The 18,997-nt window shown below is 31.4% G+C and overlaps 1 protein-coding gene across 1 annotated transcript; it reads left to right on the top strand.

Annotated features, from left to right (window-relative positions):
- Nucleotides 1-15,409: 15,409 nt before the first annotated feature.
- On the top strand, nucleotides 15,410-16,687 carry LOC149208122 (uncharacterized). The gene has a single exon (XM_089394003.1). It carries the CDS (start codon nucleotides 15,907-15,909, stop codon nucleotides 16,552-16,554), a length of 648 nt encoding a protein of 215 aa, XP_089250129.1. The 5' UTR covers nucleotides 15,410-15,906; the 3' UTR covers nucleotides 16,555-16,687.
- Nucleotides 16,688-18,997: the final 2,310 nt, after the last annotated feature.

Here is an 18,997-nt window from a genome sequence, read left to right on the forward strand (position 1 = left end):
TCAAGGTGTTCTTTCAATTTGATACTAATTTCTTAAAAGTATAGCAAAGGTAACACCCTTGGTTATTTTTCAAAATAACACTAGTTCCGACTACATTTCTAAGCAATGTCTCATTTAACACGTTACCTTCCACTACACGGTATTATAATAGATCCAAGATCGAAGAAATTTTATACGATAATTCACAAATAAATGATTAGGTGTAAATATCCATATCATTCCATTGACCTTTATAATTATTATGTTTGGAGCACACCCATTCATGTTAAATACTCTTCAAACATAACTCTTATACGAATAGAATTTAATAAAGTTTAGAAGGCTCAAACTATAAACAAGGTACGAACACTAATATCTGGCCTTTTCTCTATCTATTAATGAGTAAGTTGATCAGAAAGTGTTACTTCTAACTAAAGGCATCTATAAGTCTTCACCCTCTAAACAAGAGAGGAACACCGATGAAGAAATTTACATGGTTGTTATACACAAGTGTTTTCATTAATCATATTAGTCGCCTTATGTAATTTAAGTAGTCTTTGGATTCTCCTCGCATTAAGTTCTTTTTAGAAAAATCAATTATGTAATTAGGAATGCCAAAAGGAGAATTGTTTATCACCAAAAAAAACAAAAAATTAAGGAAAGAATTAATTTCTTTAAAAACATTTATGGTTTTAATACCATCCAAACTTCTCGTTAATATTTAGCATGATAATTTTCAAAAAAAAAAAAAAATATTTCTAAGAAATTAAGTATTAATAATTAATATGGTTCAAATGATATGAAATAAGAAAATAATAATTGATTAAATACTTATATATATATATATATATATATATATATATATATATATATATATAGATATAGATATATATATAAGCACACTAGACTGTAATGGAACCTTATTCACCAAACTCTATGGCAACCCATTTTTAGGAAACCAATCTTTTATTAGAAAAATATCAGAATTATCATCATTTTTATTTTTCTTTTCAACTTGGTATATGTTGAGATACATAAAGCATAAAGCTAGCTACAAAAGACAAAACATATTAAGAATAAACCAAATAGAAACCCAAAATCAAATTTTGAGGAAGGTGGAATTTTCTTCACTGCCAATTCCAAGATCCCATTATCAAATTCTAAATTGTCCAAGGTGTTGTTGGATGTTTAAAATTCATATATCAAATCAATGGGGTAAGATTGAAAGGCCTCCAAGCCTGGATGGCAAGCCACCCCCTTCCCTTTTCCATCATAACTTATCATCTAGGTGATAGGGATGCCAACATTTAACACAAAGATGCTTCAAACTTTCCCTCGTGAAATTTAATATCCATTGGATATCATCTAGCTCCTACCAATTAGATACCATATCTTTTACAATCTTACAAAATGCTTCAAGCTTTTCCTTGAGAAATTTTATTATATGTTGATAAATTTTATTATATCTTAGATTTCCCTTACCTCCTGTAGATTAGCTACCATAAATTCTACGATAATTTTCGTCATTATCTAATAAATCTCAACATTCATAAAGTATTTGGTATCATATGAGCATCACCACGTGGGATGTTTCACCCACACCTTTATCTCTTGTAATAATTGGATATCTAACCATTCACCTCTTTGACAACTGGCATATGCCTCAAGCCTCTCCATTTCCTTCATGATCCTTGCAAAGCATCGATTATGGAAGATTGACTTTCCCTCCATATCCCCTCTCCGTACTTTGGTTATATGTCTTCAAATAGAAGCCTATTTATAGGGCTTATCCTCTCCCCTAATCTTTTTATTTATCCTAACTATCATTCTTTCATATATTTTGATACGCATAGAGATTAGGCTTCCAAGCAAGAAAAGTTGTGCCAAAGTTTGACTACAAAATGTTTCCTCCCCAAGAAAGTATGGCCAAGGTTCTACCAACAAAGCACTTGAGGTACCCACCAATAAGGCCACGAAAAACATTATTTCTAAACTTGTTTCAACCAAAAGTTGGCTTACTATCTATCATCTTCGAAGTGATGGATCTTAGACCATCCATTACATATCAAGGAAGTTTTAAAAGGGTAAAACATCTCCTCACTGACCAAGGGTGGCTCTCGTTGCCATGCATCCTCTTAGAAATAAACTAATTTTCCATTTCTAACTCTCTAACTTCTATGAAATAATGATAGAGTTTCGATAAGGAAGCCCTGAACTCATAATCTTACATACAATCCTTACCTGGTGCTTTCTAAGTCTTATCTTCTAATTATCACTAGAAGCTTCCATCACTCATATAAATTAGCTTGATGTATAATGTTCTTTCTCCAACAATGAAGTATTTTTCCTTCATTCTTCAAATTATTTGATACAATTGTAGAAGGTTGTTATTTAGTGTAGCCCATGTGTTAAATTGTAGCAAGAAAAGACTTCATTTGACTTGTGCCTTAGCCAAATCGATAAATTTGAATTTCCACATTAGCAAGATGACTTGAGTTGCAGTTAGTAGGTGTGACATGTCCAAGTCACTTAGTTAAGTTAGTCAATAGATTTTGTGGGCAAGAAGTAGAGTTGTACATGAGTGGATTGCTAAGATCTAGCAATCTAGTGGAGTTATAGTTAGTGAAACTTAGTTATCTTAGCTCTAGTCATGAATAGAGTTAGTATGAGTTTAGTTGAGTAGTTTTAACTATTGTTAACTCATCGATCTCTTAGTTAACTATCCAATTTACTAAAAATAGCCCTAGTCATGCATGCAATTTGAATTGACTAGTTGAGTGGAGGGAAGAGGAATAATTGTATTTATTGTTTTATATTATTGAGTGTACATATTTTGCATGCAACAGGTGAGGAATTCTATTGGGATTGCGCAAGAAAATAGGGGCTTTTCCTATTCCTTAGGAGTAGGAATTGCCGAAGGAAATATGAGGAAGAAAGAGGCCTATTTTGGCTAAGTATTGGTCATAGCTGACTGAGGAGGAGATCAGTATTGCAGTGCAGGTTGAGCTTCAAGGATTGAAGTTGTCATTGTAATAGATCATTATTTTCATCAGATTTAATATAAATAGAGGAGGGATTTTTCCCAGTTGGGTTCCCCAGTAAAAATTGTGTTCATTGTGATTGAATGATTGCATGTGTTTTTATTTTCAGTTTTCCTTCTGCAAAATTTAGCAGAAGAAATTTGTGTCTATTGATTTTAGTCTGATTTCATTAGAAACTACAAATTTCAAGTTATTTCTACATGGTATAAAAGCCATTGAAAACTACATATAAACTAGGTTCCTAGTCAATCTCTCAAGAAATTTTGAATAATAGATTTGTGGTACATGCATTCTCCAGTGTAGGAACAATTTCTTTCTATGGATTGAGGATGGAGTATGCATTGGAAGGAATTTTGAATTTCATGGCTTGGAAAGATAGAATGGAAGTTGTGTTATATGAGAATGGAGTATTGGAGTACACACAATATGATATTCCAAAACCTGCAACATCAAATACCATGTGGTTTTTAGTTTGCATGGAAAGAAGATTTCCTATGCAATGTGGAAAACCCTCACAGAGTTATTCAAAACCATCAGTGATGCTAGGAAATTAACATTGAAAGATAAGAGCATGAACATTTGAATGCAAAAAAATGAAACCATTCTTCAATACCTATCTAGATTCACTGAGGTTAGGGATGAACTTGGAGGAGTTGGAGAGACTGTGCCACCATATGAACTAGTGATATTATCTCTCCTTCATCTTCCAAAGTCTTGGCACATCTATTAGGGTTCAATTAATGGAAGAGACAAGATCCCAAATTAGGAATGACTTTGGTCTAACTTGGTGCAGGAGCATATTAGAAGAAACATTACAGATGGAGTCTCATCCATAACTGATGAGGAAGAATACCTTGCTCTAGTTGGAAAAGGAAATAATGCTAAAGACAAGAAGGCCCAAAGTGAGAAAAAATCCAACTAGAACCATGGCAAGAAGAAAGACCTTTGTAAGATTAAATGCTTTCACTACCATGAGTACAGACACTATGCAACCAAGTTTCCACATAAGAAATCCAATAAGGAACCTATAGTAGTAGGAGGAGGAGATGCTCTCAAATTACAATTCGAGTTGGATTTCACCCTCATTACTTGCATGGCAAGTACATTTGGAGGGAGTGAGTGGTACCTAGAGTCTGGTGTTTCATTTCATATGACAGGAAATAAGGAGTTCTTCAACAACTTATAGGAAAAGGATCTACAATTACACATAGATCTTGGAGATGATGGAAGGTATAGTACCAAAGGGATTGACACTGTCACCTTTAAGAGGGAGTCAGGCTCCCATATTCACCTAAAGAATGTAATGTATGTGCTGAAGAAAAATTTAATTTATGTAGTTGTACTTGAAGATAGAGGATATGATGTGGTGTTCAGTAGAGGGAAGGCATATCTGAAGCATGTTGCTACTGGACAAGTAAAACAAATTGGTGTTTGAGTTAAAAATATCTACAAGCTAGAGGAATATTCCACTATGTATGAACCCATACCTCCAGGAGTGAGTTGGGGCGTGTTGGGTTATGAATATGTCATGTTATTCATTATAGAAAGTCTCTATTCATAAGCCATATTCCCACATTTATGACACTTTCCATACCCATTATACCATCAAATTCCTCTAAATGAACCTCTTCTACCCTATGGTTAATTATGATGGATTTCTTATATTTTTAATGGTTAAATGTGTTTTTGACATGGTTTTAACAATGATGGGTTACTAATGTGGTTATGTGGACAAGGAGCATGTTCAACTATGAATACTTCTATCTTTGTATTAGTTTTCGCAGTTTGATAACAACTCAGTCTAGTCTGGCAGTTCGATACTTACTTCATTACCTAATTCTACACTTGTACACCAACAACTACAGGTAGTTACATCCAGATTTGCAGCTACGTCCAAACTTGGAAAAAAGAGTCAAATTAATGCCAAGCGCCATCATTTCCATCTCCAATGAATGATTTAACATGATCTTGAATCATAACAAAATTGTTTTAAATGATATTTGTTATTTTAATCATAGTATGGAGCGAGAGTTTTTTGGGAGTCGACGTTGTCTATTGATGATATAAAATCATATCTACACAACAACGTGATATTAGGTTGGAGAGGACACATAGACTTTATTATGAAGCTGCTTATTGTAATAAATTTGAACCTTCACCTATAAACAAAAGTTGAACATTTTGGTAAGAATATTTGATTACAGAAGTTTGAGTATCGTACAGGATTGAATTATTGTTGGGAACATTTCCAAGTCGTGAAAGGCCTCTCGACTCAGGTAACACGTTGATATATATATATATATATATATATATATATATATATATATATATATATATATTATTTTTATTTTTATTTTTTTTATTTTAATTTTAATTTTAATCTATTTTTTAATTTTTAATTTTTAATTTTTAATTTTTAATTTTTAATTTTTAATTTTTAATTTTTAATTTTTAATTTTTAATTTTTAATTTTTAATTTTTAATTTTTATATTTTTTAATTTTTATTTTATTTTTTATTTTTTATTTCTTATATTTTATTTTATTTTTTATTTTATTATTTTTATTTTTATTATTTTTTATTATTTTTATTATTTTTATTTATTTTTTTCAGTATATTTGTATTTCACAGAGTCTTAGATATATTATTCTACCTTAAGATCTGTTAAGTAAAAGGCATTATGATCAGATTAGAAATAATTTTCTCAAGCTTAAGAGTTAAGAAAACTCGAATTGATTTCTTAATATGTTTTGGTACCCATAATTTTAATCTACAAAAATTTTGTACTTAATTCTGCACTAATATTCATAATTTCAATTTCCAAACATTCTATACTTAATTTGGTACGAGATTTTCTACTAGATTCGGCTATTAAAAAAATGTGTAATTTGTACTTTAGGATTTTTTAATTGATTGGAGCTTTGCAATTACTTGTTAAGAGATTCCTACAATAGATAAGAAACGACAATCTATCATTATGACTCTAAGCCTGCTTAAAATTTGTTTTTCATACTTTATTAATGCATTTATTGTAGTTTATTGCCTTGTCTTCTTTACTTGCCTCTCACGTTTTTTCTTATTGTTATCGACATTTAATTTTATGCAGCTTACTTTTCTAGAACATGTTTAATGAATTTTTTGTATGCAACACTATAGGATTACAACCACTGAAGTCTCAAGACCTGATAAGCTACATAAATAAAACCACATGAACAGTATCTGTTGGTAATGAAATATTGTGCTTTAGAACCCGATAAGCATTAGAGTCCCATGGTCTAATGACAAGTGATAATTCTTAGTGATTAGTTCTTTTTAGTATTAGTTCTTAGCGTAACCTAGAATTGGCTCTAATCCTGCATTTTCTGTGCTCACATCTCTAAGTCTTACAATCCTGGATTCGATAATTAAATGTTGGAATTAGAATATATATAATTCCAACAACAAGGTGATGTAGAGTCATATTCCTAAGGTTGCAAAGATTTGGGTAGGGTCAATAACTGAGCAACAATAGTTGTAGTATACCCTTCTCGTGGATCATTAACCCTGCTACAGGGGCTCCAATTATTCAGTAGTAGAAGGATCAGTGTCACTTGATGCAATTAGATCTTGGGAGACAGTTGCAGCCTAGAGACAAAGTTGATTCAGTATTTCGAATGCTTCTCAGTTACAATCATTGTAGTAGCAACAACAACAGTGAGAGGGAGTGTTAGTTGTGTTGTAGTACATTCCTACAGAGGAACATGATTGGGGTTGTTCATAACCCTTTTCTTGCCAAGAGAGAGTGTTAAATTGTAGTAAGAAAAGGCTTCATTTGACTTGTGTCTTACTCAAATTGAGGAATACGAATTTCCACATCAACATGATTACTTGAGTTGCAGATAGCATGAGTGACATGGCCAAGTCACTTAGTTAAGTCATTTAATTCAATTTTGTGGGAAAGAAGTAGATTTGTGCATGAGTTGATTGCTAATATCTAGCAATCTAGTGGATTTATAGATAGTGAAACTCAGTTACCTCAGCTCTAGTCATGAATAGAATTAGTATGAGTTCAATTGAGTAGTTGTAACTATTATTAGCTCACTGATATCTCAGTTAACTAGTCAATTTACTAAAAATAGCCCTAGCCATGCTTGCAATTTGACTTGCCTAGTTGAGTGGAGGGAAAAGGCATAATTATATTTATTATTGTATATTTTTGAGTGTACAGAGTTTTCATGAAACAGGTGATGAATTACCTTGGGATTGCGCAAGGAAATAGGGATTCTTCCTATTCTTTAGGATCAGGAATTGTGTAAGGAAATAGGAGGAAGCAAGAGGCCTATTTTGGCTAAGTATTAGCAAGAGAAGACTTAGGGGGAGATCAATATTGCAGTGCAGTTTGAGCTTCAAGGATTGAAGTTATAATTGTAATAGATCATTATTCTCATCTGTTTAAATACAAATAGAAGAGGGGTTTCTCCCAGTCGGGTTCCCTATTAAAAATTGTGTTCATTGTGATTGAATGTTTGCATGTGTTTCTATTGTTAGTTTTCCTTCCACATAATTTAGTAGAAAAAATTTGTGTCTATTAATTTTAGTTTTATTTCATTAGCCACTGCAAATTTCGAGCTATTTCTACACCATGGTTGTTTTACACTCTTAAATGGTATCAAATCTTAACTCCAAACTCCTCATTTCTATTAGGGATTAGATTTTATCGGGGTGGCATAAAACTATATGATTCTTGTGGGGGTGGTGGAAAGCGTTGATAATTATTCAATGTTGATTGTAACTATTATTAACTCACTGATATCTCAGTTAACTAGTCAATTTACTAAAAATAGACCTAGCCATGCTTGCAATTTGACTTGCCTAGTTGAGTGGAGGGAAAAGGCATAATTATATTTGTTATTGTATATTGTTGAGTGTACAGAGTTTTCATGAAACGGGTGAGGAATTACCTTGGGATTGCACAAGAAAATAGGGATTCTTCCTATTCTTTAGGATCAGGAATTGCGTAAGGAAATAGGAAGAAGCAAGAGGCCTATTTTGGCTAAGTATTAGCAAGAGAAGACTTAGGGGGAGATCAATATTGCAGTGTAGGTTGAGCTTCAAGGATTGAAGTTATAATTGTAATAGATCATTATTCTCATCTGTTTAAATACAAATAGAGGAGCGGTTTCTCCCAGTTGGGTTCCCTATTAAAAATTGTGTTCATTGTGATTGAATGTTTGCATGTGTTTCTATTGTTAGTTTTCCTTCCACATAATTTAGTAGAAAAAATTTGTGTCTATTAATTTCAGTTTTATTTCATAGCAACTGCAAATTTCGAGCTATTTCTACACCATGGTTGTTTTACACTCTTAAATGGTATCAAATCTTAACTCCAAACTCCTCATTTCTATTAGGGATTAGATTTTATCGGGGTGGCATAAAACTATATGATTCTTGTGGGGGTGGTGGAAAGCGTTGATAATTATTCATTGTTGATTAGTTATAGAGTAGCCCTTCATCAAAGTATTCATGTGCACTACCATGGATACTTGGGATATTTCTTGAGGTAGCATGTTTCCTTCTGCTAGGATTCTCGAATTTAAGAACCCGACGAGCTCCTTCTGCAACTTCATGCCTTTGTTTGTCTATGTGAAATGGTCTCCATTTTTGTGTTCGTGAAATTTGCATTTATTGCTTCATTCATTGCTTTCTCTTGACCTTTATCCCTTTGGAATATGGATCTCATCCATCTGAGGTATTAGATGTGTTTTCATTCACAATGAAAACCATAGCTTTGAATAGTTCTACGAAATTTTTTAGTACCTGAGTGCATTATTTTCTGGAGATTCTACTTATTTCATTGAGTATTAGTGTAAGTGATAAGGATTTAGTGTTGAAAAATGACTCAACCAATAGTTTATTCCATTTTTTTTCATAAGAGTTCAAGGGGCCAGTGTGAATTCTATGTCGACTTCATTTCCCCATCTAGCCTCATATTCATTGGATTAGTAGAAATAGGCGCCATCTAATATTGTTGTTTTTCCAATGGTAAATGCCTTGATTTATAAGAAATACAGACTACATGAAACGCTTTAGTGGTTGTCACATTTGAAGTTTTTTTAGGGGCCATCAAGCAGGTTGGAGGCAAGTGATCATTATTTCAAGAATTTTTCTTGGGATAGAATTAATGTTTTGTGACTTGTGTTTTAATTGAATGCAAAAGAAATTCCTTTTATTTCCTTTCAACAAACTTGTTTCTGTTTATTCTGACGCTTGCAAAATGAGATTTGGAGTAACAATCGGGTGGTTTTCAGGTTGTGGATCACATAATACATTATAAGTGAGAAATTCTTATTCTCCTCATTCAACCTTTCGCTAGTCAATGAATACAACACTGAGGGCCTCTTCTCCATGGCATTCCCTGCCCTCTTCCCCGCAACTTCTGCCATGATAAACCTACCAAATTTTTTTAAAGCGAAATGCAAGAATATGATTTACACATAATGCACTACCATGATAGTATATTTAGAAAACATCCGAGTTTTCGAATTTCCTTGTAATGGTTAGTCATTCAACATTTTGAAGAACAAAATATTTTTTATATTTTAGTATTTCTTATTTCCTCATAGTGGTTAGTAGTTCAACTTTTTGAAGAACAAGATAGAGAAGTTAATGAGAAATATGGTCCTTGCTTGGATTGCATCATAGTGGCTAGTAATTCAACTTTTTGAAGAACAAAATAGAGAGGATAAAGAGAAACAATGTCCTTTCTTGAAGTAATTTTGTGGAAAATAATTAATGCTAATGTTAATGATACATATTTTCATACTAATCTAGTTGCTAGCCCCATATGTATTGGAATGTGTTCTTCAACTTGTGATACATTAGAGGTGTAGTTATAAAATGAAGCACGTGTTCTTGTTTTATGCTACTCAAATCTCTCTTTGAAACTTCCATTGTTCCTTTTTACATTGAACCAACCTACCTTTATGGCACTACAACAATTGATTGACACAAAAGTTAGGTAGGCATGCAAGAGAGAACAACATGTGTATTTTAGCTTTTGGTTTTGAATTTTACAAATTTTTGCCGAGTTTGAGAAGGTTTGATATATTTGGGCTGAAAAAATGGGGAACTAGAAAGTAATGAGAGCTCTCAAGGCCATGAAGCCTTTCAGCCTTATCACTAATGATGTATTTCCAGTTTTCAAGCTTGCAATTCAATTTTGAGTGTTTTGGTACATGTATATGACAATGAGAAGCTACAGAACCTTGGTAGATGTGTTCAAGTCGCTAGAAGAATAAGAATAATTTGAAGTAGAGGTATGTGCTATGCCTCTATGTGTATATAGATAGTTTCTTTATTTGCATTTAAGTAACTAAAATTTCTATTTCAACACAAGATAAAAGAAGAAAATAGACAATTAGGCTTTCTCTCTCAATACAAAAGAAAAGAGACAAGGTAAACACGACTGAAGAAAAAACTATAAATATAAATAAATAAGGAAACTATAACATACTTACACACCTAAATAATTATCTCAATCCTATGTATAGGGTGTCTCAATCCTATGTATAGGGTGCCATGGAAAGCTTGGCATGCTGCCTAGATTCTTAATCACACATTGGATAGGGTGCCATGGAAAGCTTGGTACGCTGCCTAGATTCTCAATCACACATTGGATAGGATATGGTGGTAGGATACGGTGGTAGGAAGAAGTGGTGATGTTAGGCAGAAGTGATGAAGGAATCATTGAAATAGGAAATTGGTCGTCCAAACGATTGAGAAGCGATGGAGCGACAAATTAGATAGACTGTGAAATATTGAAAAGCTTGGACATAAACTTATGTGTTAAATTTTCCAAGAAAAGTTATATGAAACATATTAGGTTAAGGATTTAGGTTAATGCAAATTTTTCTCCCGAAATATATCATTGAAATGGTGAAGCCCACAACAAAAGCCTAAATCTCAAATGAAAATTTAAATAATTTTACATATTTTATTTTATTTTATTTTATTTTGATAAAATGGAAAGATGAAAATAATTCAATCTAATAATAAGAAGTTAATGTGAGATCTATCACTAATTATATCAAGTTAATGCGATATCTATCACTATATTTGGTATAATAATATTATAAATATAAACTCAAAATATTATAATATTTAGCATAAAAACGTAAGTGATTGAGATAAACAATTTTGAAAAAAATGTTATTTACAATTTGTAAGTAACGAACATATGTCTAACGATTGATCTACCTAAATCTAAGAGGGATCAAATCTCATTATATGTAAACCCTTATATATATAAAGTTATATAAAATTATATTGTTTAAAATAAACATGGAAATATTTTATTTATAACTCCAAAGTGAAAGTGAAATAGTTTCACCACATCTTTTTAGGTAAAGTTCATCTTAAGGTATTAGTTCTAGTATCGTTAAAGTTTGATTCTACTTAAGTCTCGTTCCAGTTGCTATTATGGTTGAAGTTTGATTCTACTTAAGTCTCGTTCCAGTTGCTATTATGGTTGATTGCAGAGTGACTTTGCCATCAAATATTCTAAGAAAAAAGAAGGGATCATAAAATACCCTATATCATATGGAATATTCAAAAATAAAAAACCCATGTGATGCTCTCCTCTTTCTTGGAATACTTAAAAATATTTTTTGTTAATGAAATTCATATATTGATAGAGTTCAACTGAATTATTGGGCGCAATAGTTATTAATGAAAGGCTCAATTAAATTTGAATATGTGGTTTAAGACCAAAACTCCTCCATTTATAACCTGTCTTTAATAAATAATTAAACTAATCCTATACATATAAACGAGGATCATATATACTTAAGTCTGGAGTGAATGGTGTTATTCTTATATATTTTAGAAGACATTTTGTTGACAATCTCTAGACTGCAATTGTCGGCAGCATTACATTTCTTTAATTGCAATACAATTGTTGCGAATTTTTTTATATGGTGTGAATTGTTTATATGGTGTGAAATGTGGACGTTGCGTGGAATCTTTCTTTATTATATGATGTGAAATGTGAACATCGAATGGAATTTTTCTTTATTACATATATAAAACGATACTACTTTTCTATTAAAAATACCCTTGAATTATCATCTCATCTAAACTATGAGTATAATTTTCAAGTTAAATTAATGAATTCACCATCTATCTAAGGAGCCAATGATAACCAGCCGACGAGCAGCACAAGTCACTAGTGACATCAATAAGATATTTCTTTTTGAATGCCGCCATATTCACAAAACAAAATCATAATATAAAAATTAATTAAAAAACCACACATATTTTGGGTTAGCCATGATTTGATTAAATATGGGTTAGCCATGATTTGATTAGATTATGATTATATCATGTAAAGTCATCAATCCAACATTGAGATCCCCGAAGGCCCCACAATTTTTTGAAGCATTTTTCCCATCTCACACAATGTACTTGTGTTTAAGAGAAACTTTACTCAAGTTTGTGAAATTAACTTGTGTCGCTATTTATCTTTTTAAATAATTTCTTTTTATAAAATTATTAATCTATTAAATTATATATTTCAAATATAATTTTATTAAATTCTATATTTCAAATATAATTTTATTAAATTATATATTTAAAATATAACTTTATTAAATTACATATTTTAAATATATAAATAGATGTTGTGTATTTATAAAAATAGTAAATGCTGGTTTATAAAATGGATAATAATAAAAATTATTAAGAATTTTTTTAATAATAAGTTATTTTTAAATTTAAAATATTATAAAAGTGAAAAAAAAATTAATAATTAAAAAAAATGTTTAATACATTTTTTCTTTTATCTTATAACTTACAACACCAACCTTAACTAAAAGAATAAGGGTGAAAATAATATATATTTAAAGAAATTTACATACATCACTTTGAAAAATAATTTGGAAAGTTTTGGCTCTTCATTTTAGTCTTTCAACAAAGCTTTATATACATATATATTTAGATAAATCCACATATAAGGCATTCAAAAAGATTGCATATATAAAAAAAAGTATGAATAATAACTCATTGAAATAGTTCAATACATTCTTTTCCTGAACATCAACCTCAACTAGAAGAATAAGGATTAAAAATATACATCTAGAAAAGCTCATATATAATGCCTCGGAAAATAAGATGGAAAGCCTTGTCTTTCATCTCTGATCTTTCATGTGAAGGTTACATGTTAAGTGTATGAGTATTTACCACTGGAATGGAGAAATTAAGAAACACTAAAAACGTCTCTATATGCTTATTAATTTTTTTTTGATTATTTGTTTAGATAGTCTTATATTTTATATAAGTTAGTTTTTAGTAAAAACATATAAGTTAGAATTTAAATTAAAGATTTTAGAATATTTATATGTTTTGTTAAAATGATTTATATACTATGTATTAAATAATTTTTATTATTATAAATATAACTTAAATATATTATTATTTATATTTTTTTGTTTTTTTATTTGAAATTTAATCACAACATTAAAAAAAAATTAAATAATATTTTTAGTATTAAAGTTTATGAAATAAGAATTTAAAAAAATATAAAATATAAAATTAATTATAAATTCACATTTTTAATATTTTTTTAATAATTAAATTTCGAAATAAATATTAAAAACTATACCTTATAAAATAATTAAACTTTTTATTATGGCTGGAAATTAAATTGTTACTTCAACAAAAATGTAAAATTTAGTTTTCCTCGTTCTATCAATTCCATGATTTGTTGCAACGGAGCTGATAGATGAAAAAATCTTGTGAAAATGTGTGTGGAACCATAGTTGTAAATTATGCCATTGAGTTTTCCTTGGAACTAGTGTTGTTTTTTTCCCTTTGTCATATAATACTACTGTTTTATGTCGGTGCACGTGTTCCATAGCATCCACATTGCATGAATGCAGGGTCCTTACTCCAAGACATTTGGAATATGCGTGAATTGCATGTGCGTTCCTCGCCATATATAAAATTATTATCGTGGGGCCATTTTGCAATTAGAGAGTTAAGAGGTTGGTTTTTCCTAATAAATTAGGTAGTCGATTGTATTTAAAGTATTTTTAAATTCCACGTGTTTCATATTGAGTTAGTTTATTTATCAATTTACATGACAATGATCAGTGAATATTGTTTAAAAAGTGTAAAGATAAATATATTCTTAGTTATTTTCTTTATAAATATGTTTTATTAGTTTTTTTAATGTTTTCATAGCGATACTTTAGGATTTGAAGGTAATATTTAATGTGTTTCTCAATAAATATTATGATTGAACACTGTAAGTGTATATAAATGTATATGTCAAATTTTAATATGGTTGGAAATTTTATATTTATATAAAAAAATTAATGTAATACTTTATTGTCCATTATTATTAAATTTTAAACATTTATAACTATTGTGAATCAGTAAACCTATCATTTCCAATTAGTTTTTTATTTCTATTCTACAAATAGGAAAATCATATTTAATGCCTTTTGTTTTTCTCTTTTTTTTTAAACATACCAACTCACAAGTAAATTATTTTAAGTGGCCATTTCATTATGATGTGTTAAATACATCATTTTCTATTCCACAAAATTATTATGAAGTTAATAAAAGCAATATAAATTATTTTAAGTGGCCATTTCATTATGATGTGTTAAATATATCATTTTCTATTCCACAAAATTATTATGAAGTTAATAAAAGCAATAGGAATACGTTCATATGTGGAAATTATTAATTATAATAGAGAAGTTGAAAAAAATTATTATTTTTTGAATATAAAAATAATAATTTTGTTATTAAAATTTTAAAATATATTAATAATTTAATAGAAAAATTGTCCATGATATAGAATATAATAGATAGGTTTAAAAATTTGGACAAAAAAATTGGTCATGTTAAGGGTTACTCAAGCTCGGTGCTACACCAGGCGATTTTGATAGCTTGGCTTAGGTCCGGTGATTTTAATGGGTTAGATGTCACTGGGTTGGGGTTTCTCAAATTTAATCTAATCTATGAACTGAAGCCACTTCACCAAAAAAGTTACCCAGAAAAACTAAAATGTACCATGTAAAAGTAAAACGTGTATTCCAAAAAAATCTCTATCTGTATTTTTAACTTTATCCTAATAAACCAACATGTAATTATGAAAAATTGAGTTCCATGAATGTGATCCAATGATTATGTGGAGAGATTTATCTCCACATGTCTTATGGTCCAATCTACAACAAAATTATATACAACTGAAAGCTACTCAAAATACTTCCCACACAATTTCTTCCACTAAAAAAATATGAAATTGAAACTAGATGAAAATAAAATAAAAATCAAACATGTTATCCAAACACTCGATAAGAAATATCTAAACACGAGACAAGAAATAGAAGCCTCGATCTTCCACTTCAATTTCAGTCAGGTTTCGGAAAGGGAACCACCAAATGTAGCACATTTCAGGGAGGTACACAGAAATTATCTATAAATTGGGAGGCGGGATAAGATTGGGCTTTTAAGCCCGTTGTGTGAGTTCGGTGTCGATGCAGTTTGGAAGATTTTCCTCATAAAAGACTGGAGAGCTATTGATTGCTTTGCTGTATTTGTATTTCTGCATTCGAGGAAGGAAGGAAATTAATGGTGGTGGGGAGACTCTTCACTACATGCCCATTCCCATCCTGTAACCTCGGCGAGCGATTGCAGGCCTGAAGCACAATCTTGACCTCATCCTTACTCGTCCCCCGCTCATTATCTGAACGTCATGACATCCGCACGTCGGCCGTTCGAATCCCTTTGCCACTCCGCAACCGAATCTTGATTTGAAGATTTGGCCGTCTTGGGATAACGGCCGTTCGAATCTCTCCGCGACTCGGCAACCCAACCTTGATTTGAAGATTTCCCTGTCTATGGATAACGAAGGAGCAACAGTACCAATCGGATTTCAAGCGGAGCAGGCCCGTGGAGAGGGGGAGAGAACGAAGTTGGGGAAGGAAAATGTAACAACAGACAAGCAGCAGCAGCAACAGGAATTGGCGTGCAGGCCAAGAAAGCCCATGGACTATGGCAGAAGAACGGAGATAAACAGGGAAAAGGAAGCAACGGACCACAACAACAACAGCGGCACAAACCCTAACTCCAGGTCTTCATTTTTGAAGAAACCGCACCTCCATCGAGGAGGAGGATCCAGAGGCCGATTGGCCCGCCCCGGGTTCGAACCACGGACTAATGAAAAGCTTACCACAATCTACGCCGGAAGCCCCAATTTGTCGTCCCGGCGCTTGGTGAACGAAAAGAAGTTGGTCAATTGGCGGTTGGCCTGCTTTCTGTCTAACGAATATCTCAGTCGCGGGACATTGCTGGGAAACCTGTGGCCGCCACAGGATTCGAACAGCAAATCGAAGCCCATGTCCGGCTTTCCCGATGAGAATGCAGACGAAATCAGAAGAGAGAAAGAGAGGCTCTATGGTACAGTCACGGGTTTCCTCCGAGATGGTGACGTCCACCTCCCTGGCATTATGAATCCTTCTCAGCTAGCGTCCTGGCTTGGATTATGATTTTTCTCCCGTTTTATTTGATGTAAAACAGGGATGAATTCATTTGCCCCACTTTTTGGCCAGATCGTTTTCAAGTTTTGCAAGGGACTGTGTTTTTAGAAAAGCGTTTTCCATTCATCTTTTTACTGGGAACTGGTTTTTAGAAAAATGTCATTGCTCAAACAAAATTTGGTATTTAGAATCTTTGTATTTGAACCGTTCTTTGCATTTAAGTGAAATTTCTGTGATTTTTCTTTTGAATTTCTACTTACGTGCGGATTCTCTTTTGTAACTTCCAGTTGCTGGGACATTGTCATAGTAGTCTATTTTAAATATCATAATTATCATGAAATTAAGAGCTTGAGATTTTTATTATTTCAAATATCACAATTATCATGAAATTATTATCCATAGAGCTTGAGATTTTTATTATTTCAAATATCACAATTATCATGAAATTATTATCCATAGAGCTTGAGATTTTTATTATTTTAAAGTTTCTGATCATTTGTATATCGATATGTAACCAGCTTCAATATTTTTCCAGATTTTCATCTACTACAATGAATTTCTGTCTCGAAATTACGAAACTGATTTTCATATACTGCAATGAATTTCTGTCTCGAAATTGATTTTGTTATATAATGAAGTAAAAGTTAGTATTATATTATAGTGCATGAGTTGTAACGTGGGAATGTTGGGACTTAGGTACAAGTGTACCCAATGATTAATTTTTTTTTCAAAATTTACATAAAAGTGGTAATATTATATTAAAAAAAAATTAATTATATAATTTATATAATAATTAAAATTAATATTAAAATATTAAAATCAATTTAAATATATAATCCTTTTTATATATAAATATATTCTCTAGGTGACTTTCTCTTTAACTCTCTCTTTTATATATATATAAAATATTGAAATGCTAAGTTCATTATTAGTGTTGGACACATGACCAGTGTTTGAAACGATATGGGTTAAAAATACGCAGGAACAGTTTTACATATCTTTCTTTAGTTATTCTTAAGAAAAAAAGTAAAGCAACTCTAATGTTTAAGCATTCACTGGGACATACAATATGCACACATAATCTTCTGTGATATATATTCATAAAAGAAAAATAAATACTCATCAGCATGACATCCCAGATATTGCTCTTACATCGAGATAGCACACACTTCCTTAACCCATCAAGAGATTGCTCCAGTTTCTCAATTAAGGATATGGGTGTTAAGGATGTCTTTGGCCTTTCTTCTTGCAAAGGTTTCAACATAAGCTCAACACGGGCTCATGTTTTGTGGGAAGTCCAGTGTATTTCTCTACAAATTTAAATTCCACAAAGCCAAAAAAACAGCGTTCAAAACTCCCAGAACTTTTCCATTGCAACTCCAGCACAAATGAGAACGTTCCCATATAGTTCCAAAGCTCTCGGAAGAGCAAAAACCATTAAAGAATTTCCCACCTCTAAAAAACAATTCCCTGTATAACAAAAATATTATACTAATTCAAATTCAAATTATAATAAAGTAGAAATTTTAAATCTAAATTTTCATTCCATTTTTACAATTTCTATATTTATTTTTTATAATTCAAAATTTATTTATTTTCGATAATTCAAAATTTGTTTAAATAGAAAAGAAATTCTCCCTGTCCAGAGGCAAATTCTCTATAATTTAATTTCTCGTAGTCTAACAAACCTAGGGGTTTCCCGGAAAGTTATGGAAATTCTGACCATAATTAGAGAAAATCCGGCAAGGATTTTTGTAAATCCAAGTTATAGTTGTTAAACTTCAAAATTTTAAGTGTCTTAAACGTTTTTGATGGCGCTGAATCTATTTCCACCATCAAAAATATGATTCAAACACTGCATCTACAAGATTTTTTGAATTTTTTTGAGCGATCACTTTTAACGATTCGGACAATTCCTCCACCTCATTAGACGACCCATTTAATTTACTTCTTCTAAATTCTTAAATGCAGGTCACATACTATAGTTCTGCTAAATTCTTAAATGCGAGTATCGTACGAGAGTAAGAGTCATTATTGTTTTATTTTTTAGTGGGAGAAAACGAATTTTCCGTATTTACTTCTACCTCCTCAACTAAAGGCGATTCCTATTTCCACCACAGTTTTTTAATTAATGCCCCCTGACATGCGTGGCCATAGGGAAATATAACGTGCCCCGTCATGTCTGGAGGAGAAAAAAAAAGGCGAGCCTTATATTTCCCTATCGCCCCCACATGTCAGGGGGCATTAATTAAAAAACTGTGGTGGAAATAGGAATCGCCCTCAACTAAATAGGTAATGATCTCCAATGGATTAATTATATCCATCGATTCTCAACAGACACATTTCACCAAGAACTTTAATGGCCCATATAATTCAAATATAATTCAAACTCCTATTTAGTGGAGTGGAGTGGTTTATAATGTGATTTTTGGAAATGAAATTTTGATTTGTA

Source organism: Pinus tabuliformis, chromosome 1_2, assembly GCF_031772625.1.
Source record: "Pinus tabuliformis cultivar Carrire ecotype Pingquan chromosome 1_2, CPIR1, whole genome shotgun sequence".
NCBI lineage: Eukaryota > Viridiplantae > Streptophyta > Pinopsida > Pinales > Pinaceae > Pinus > Pinus tabuliformis.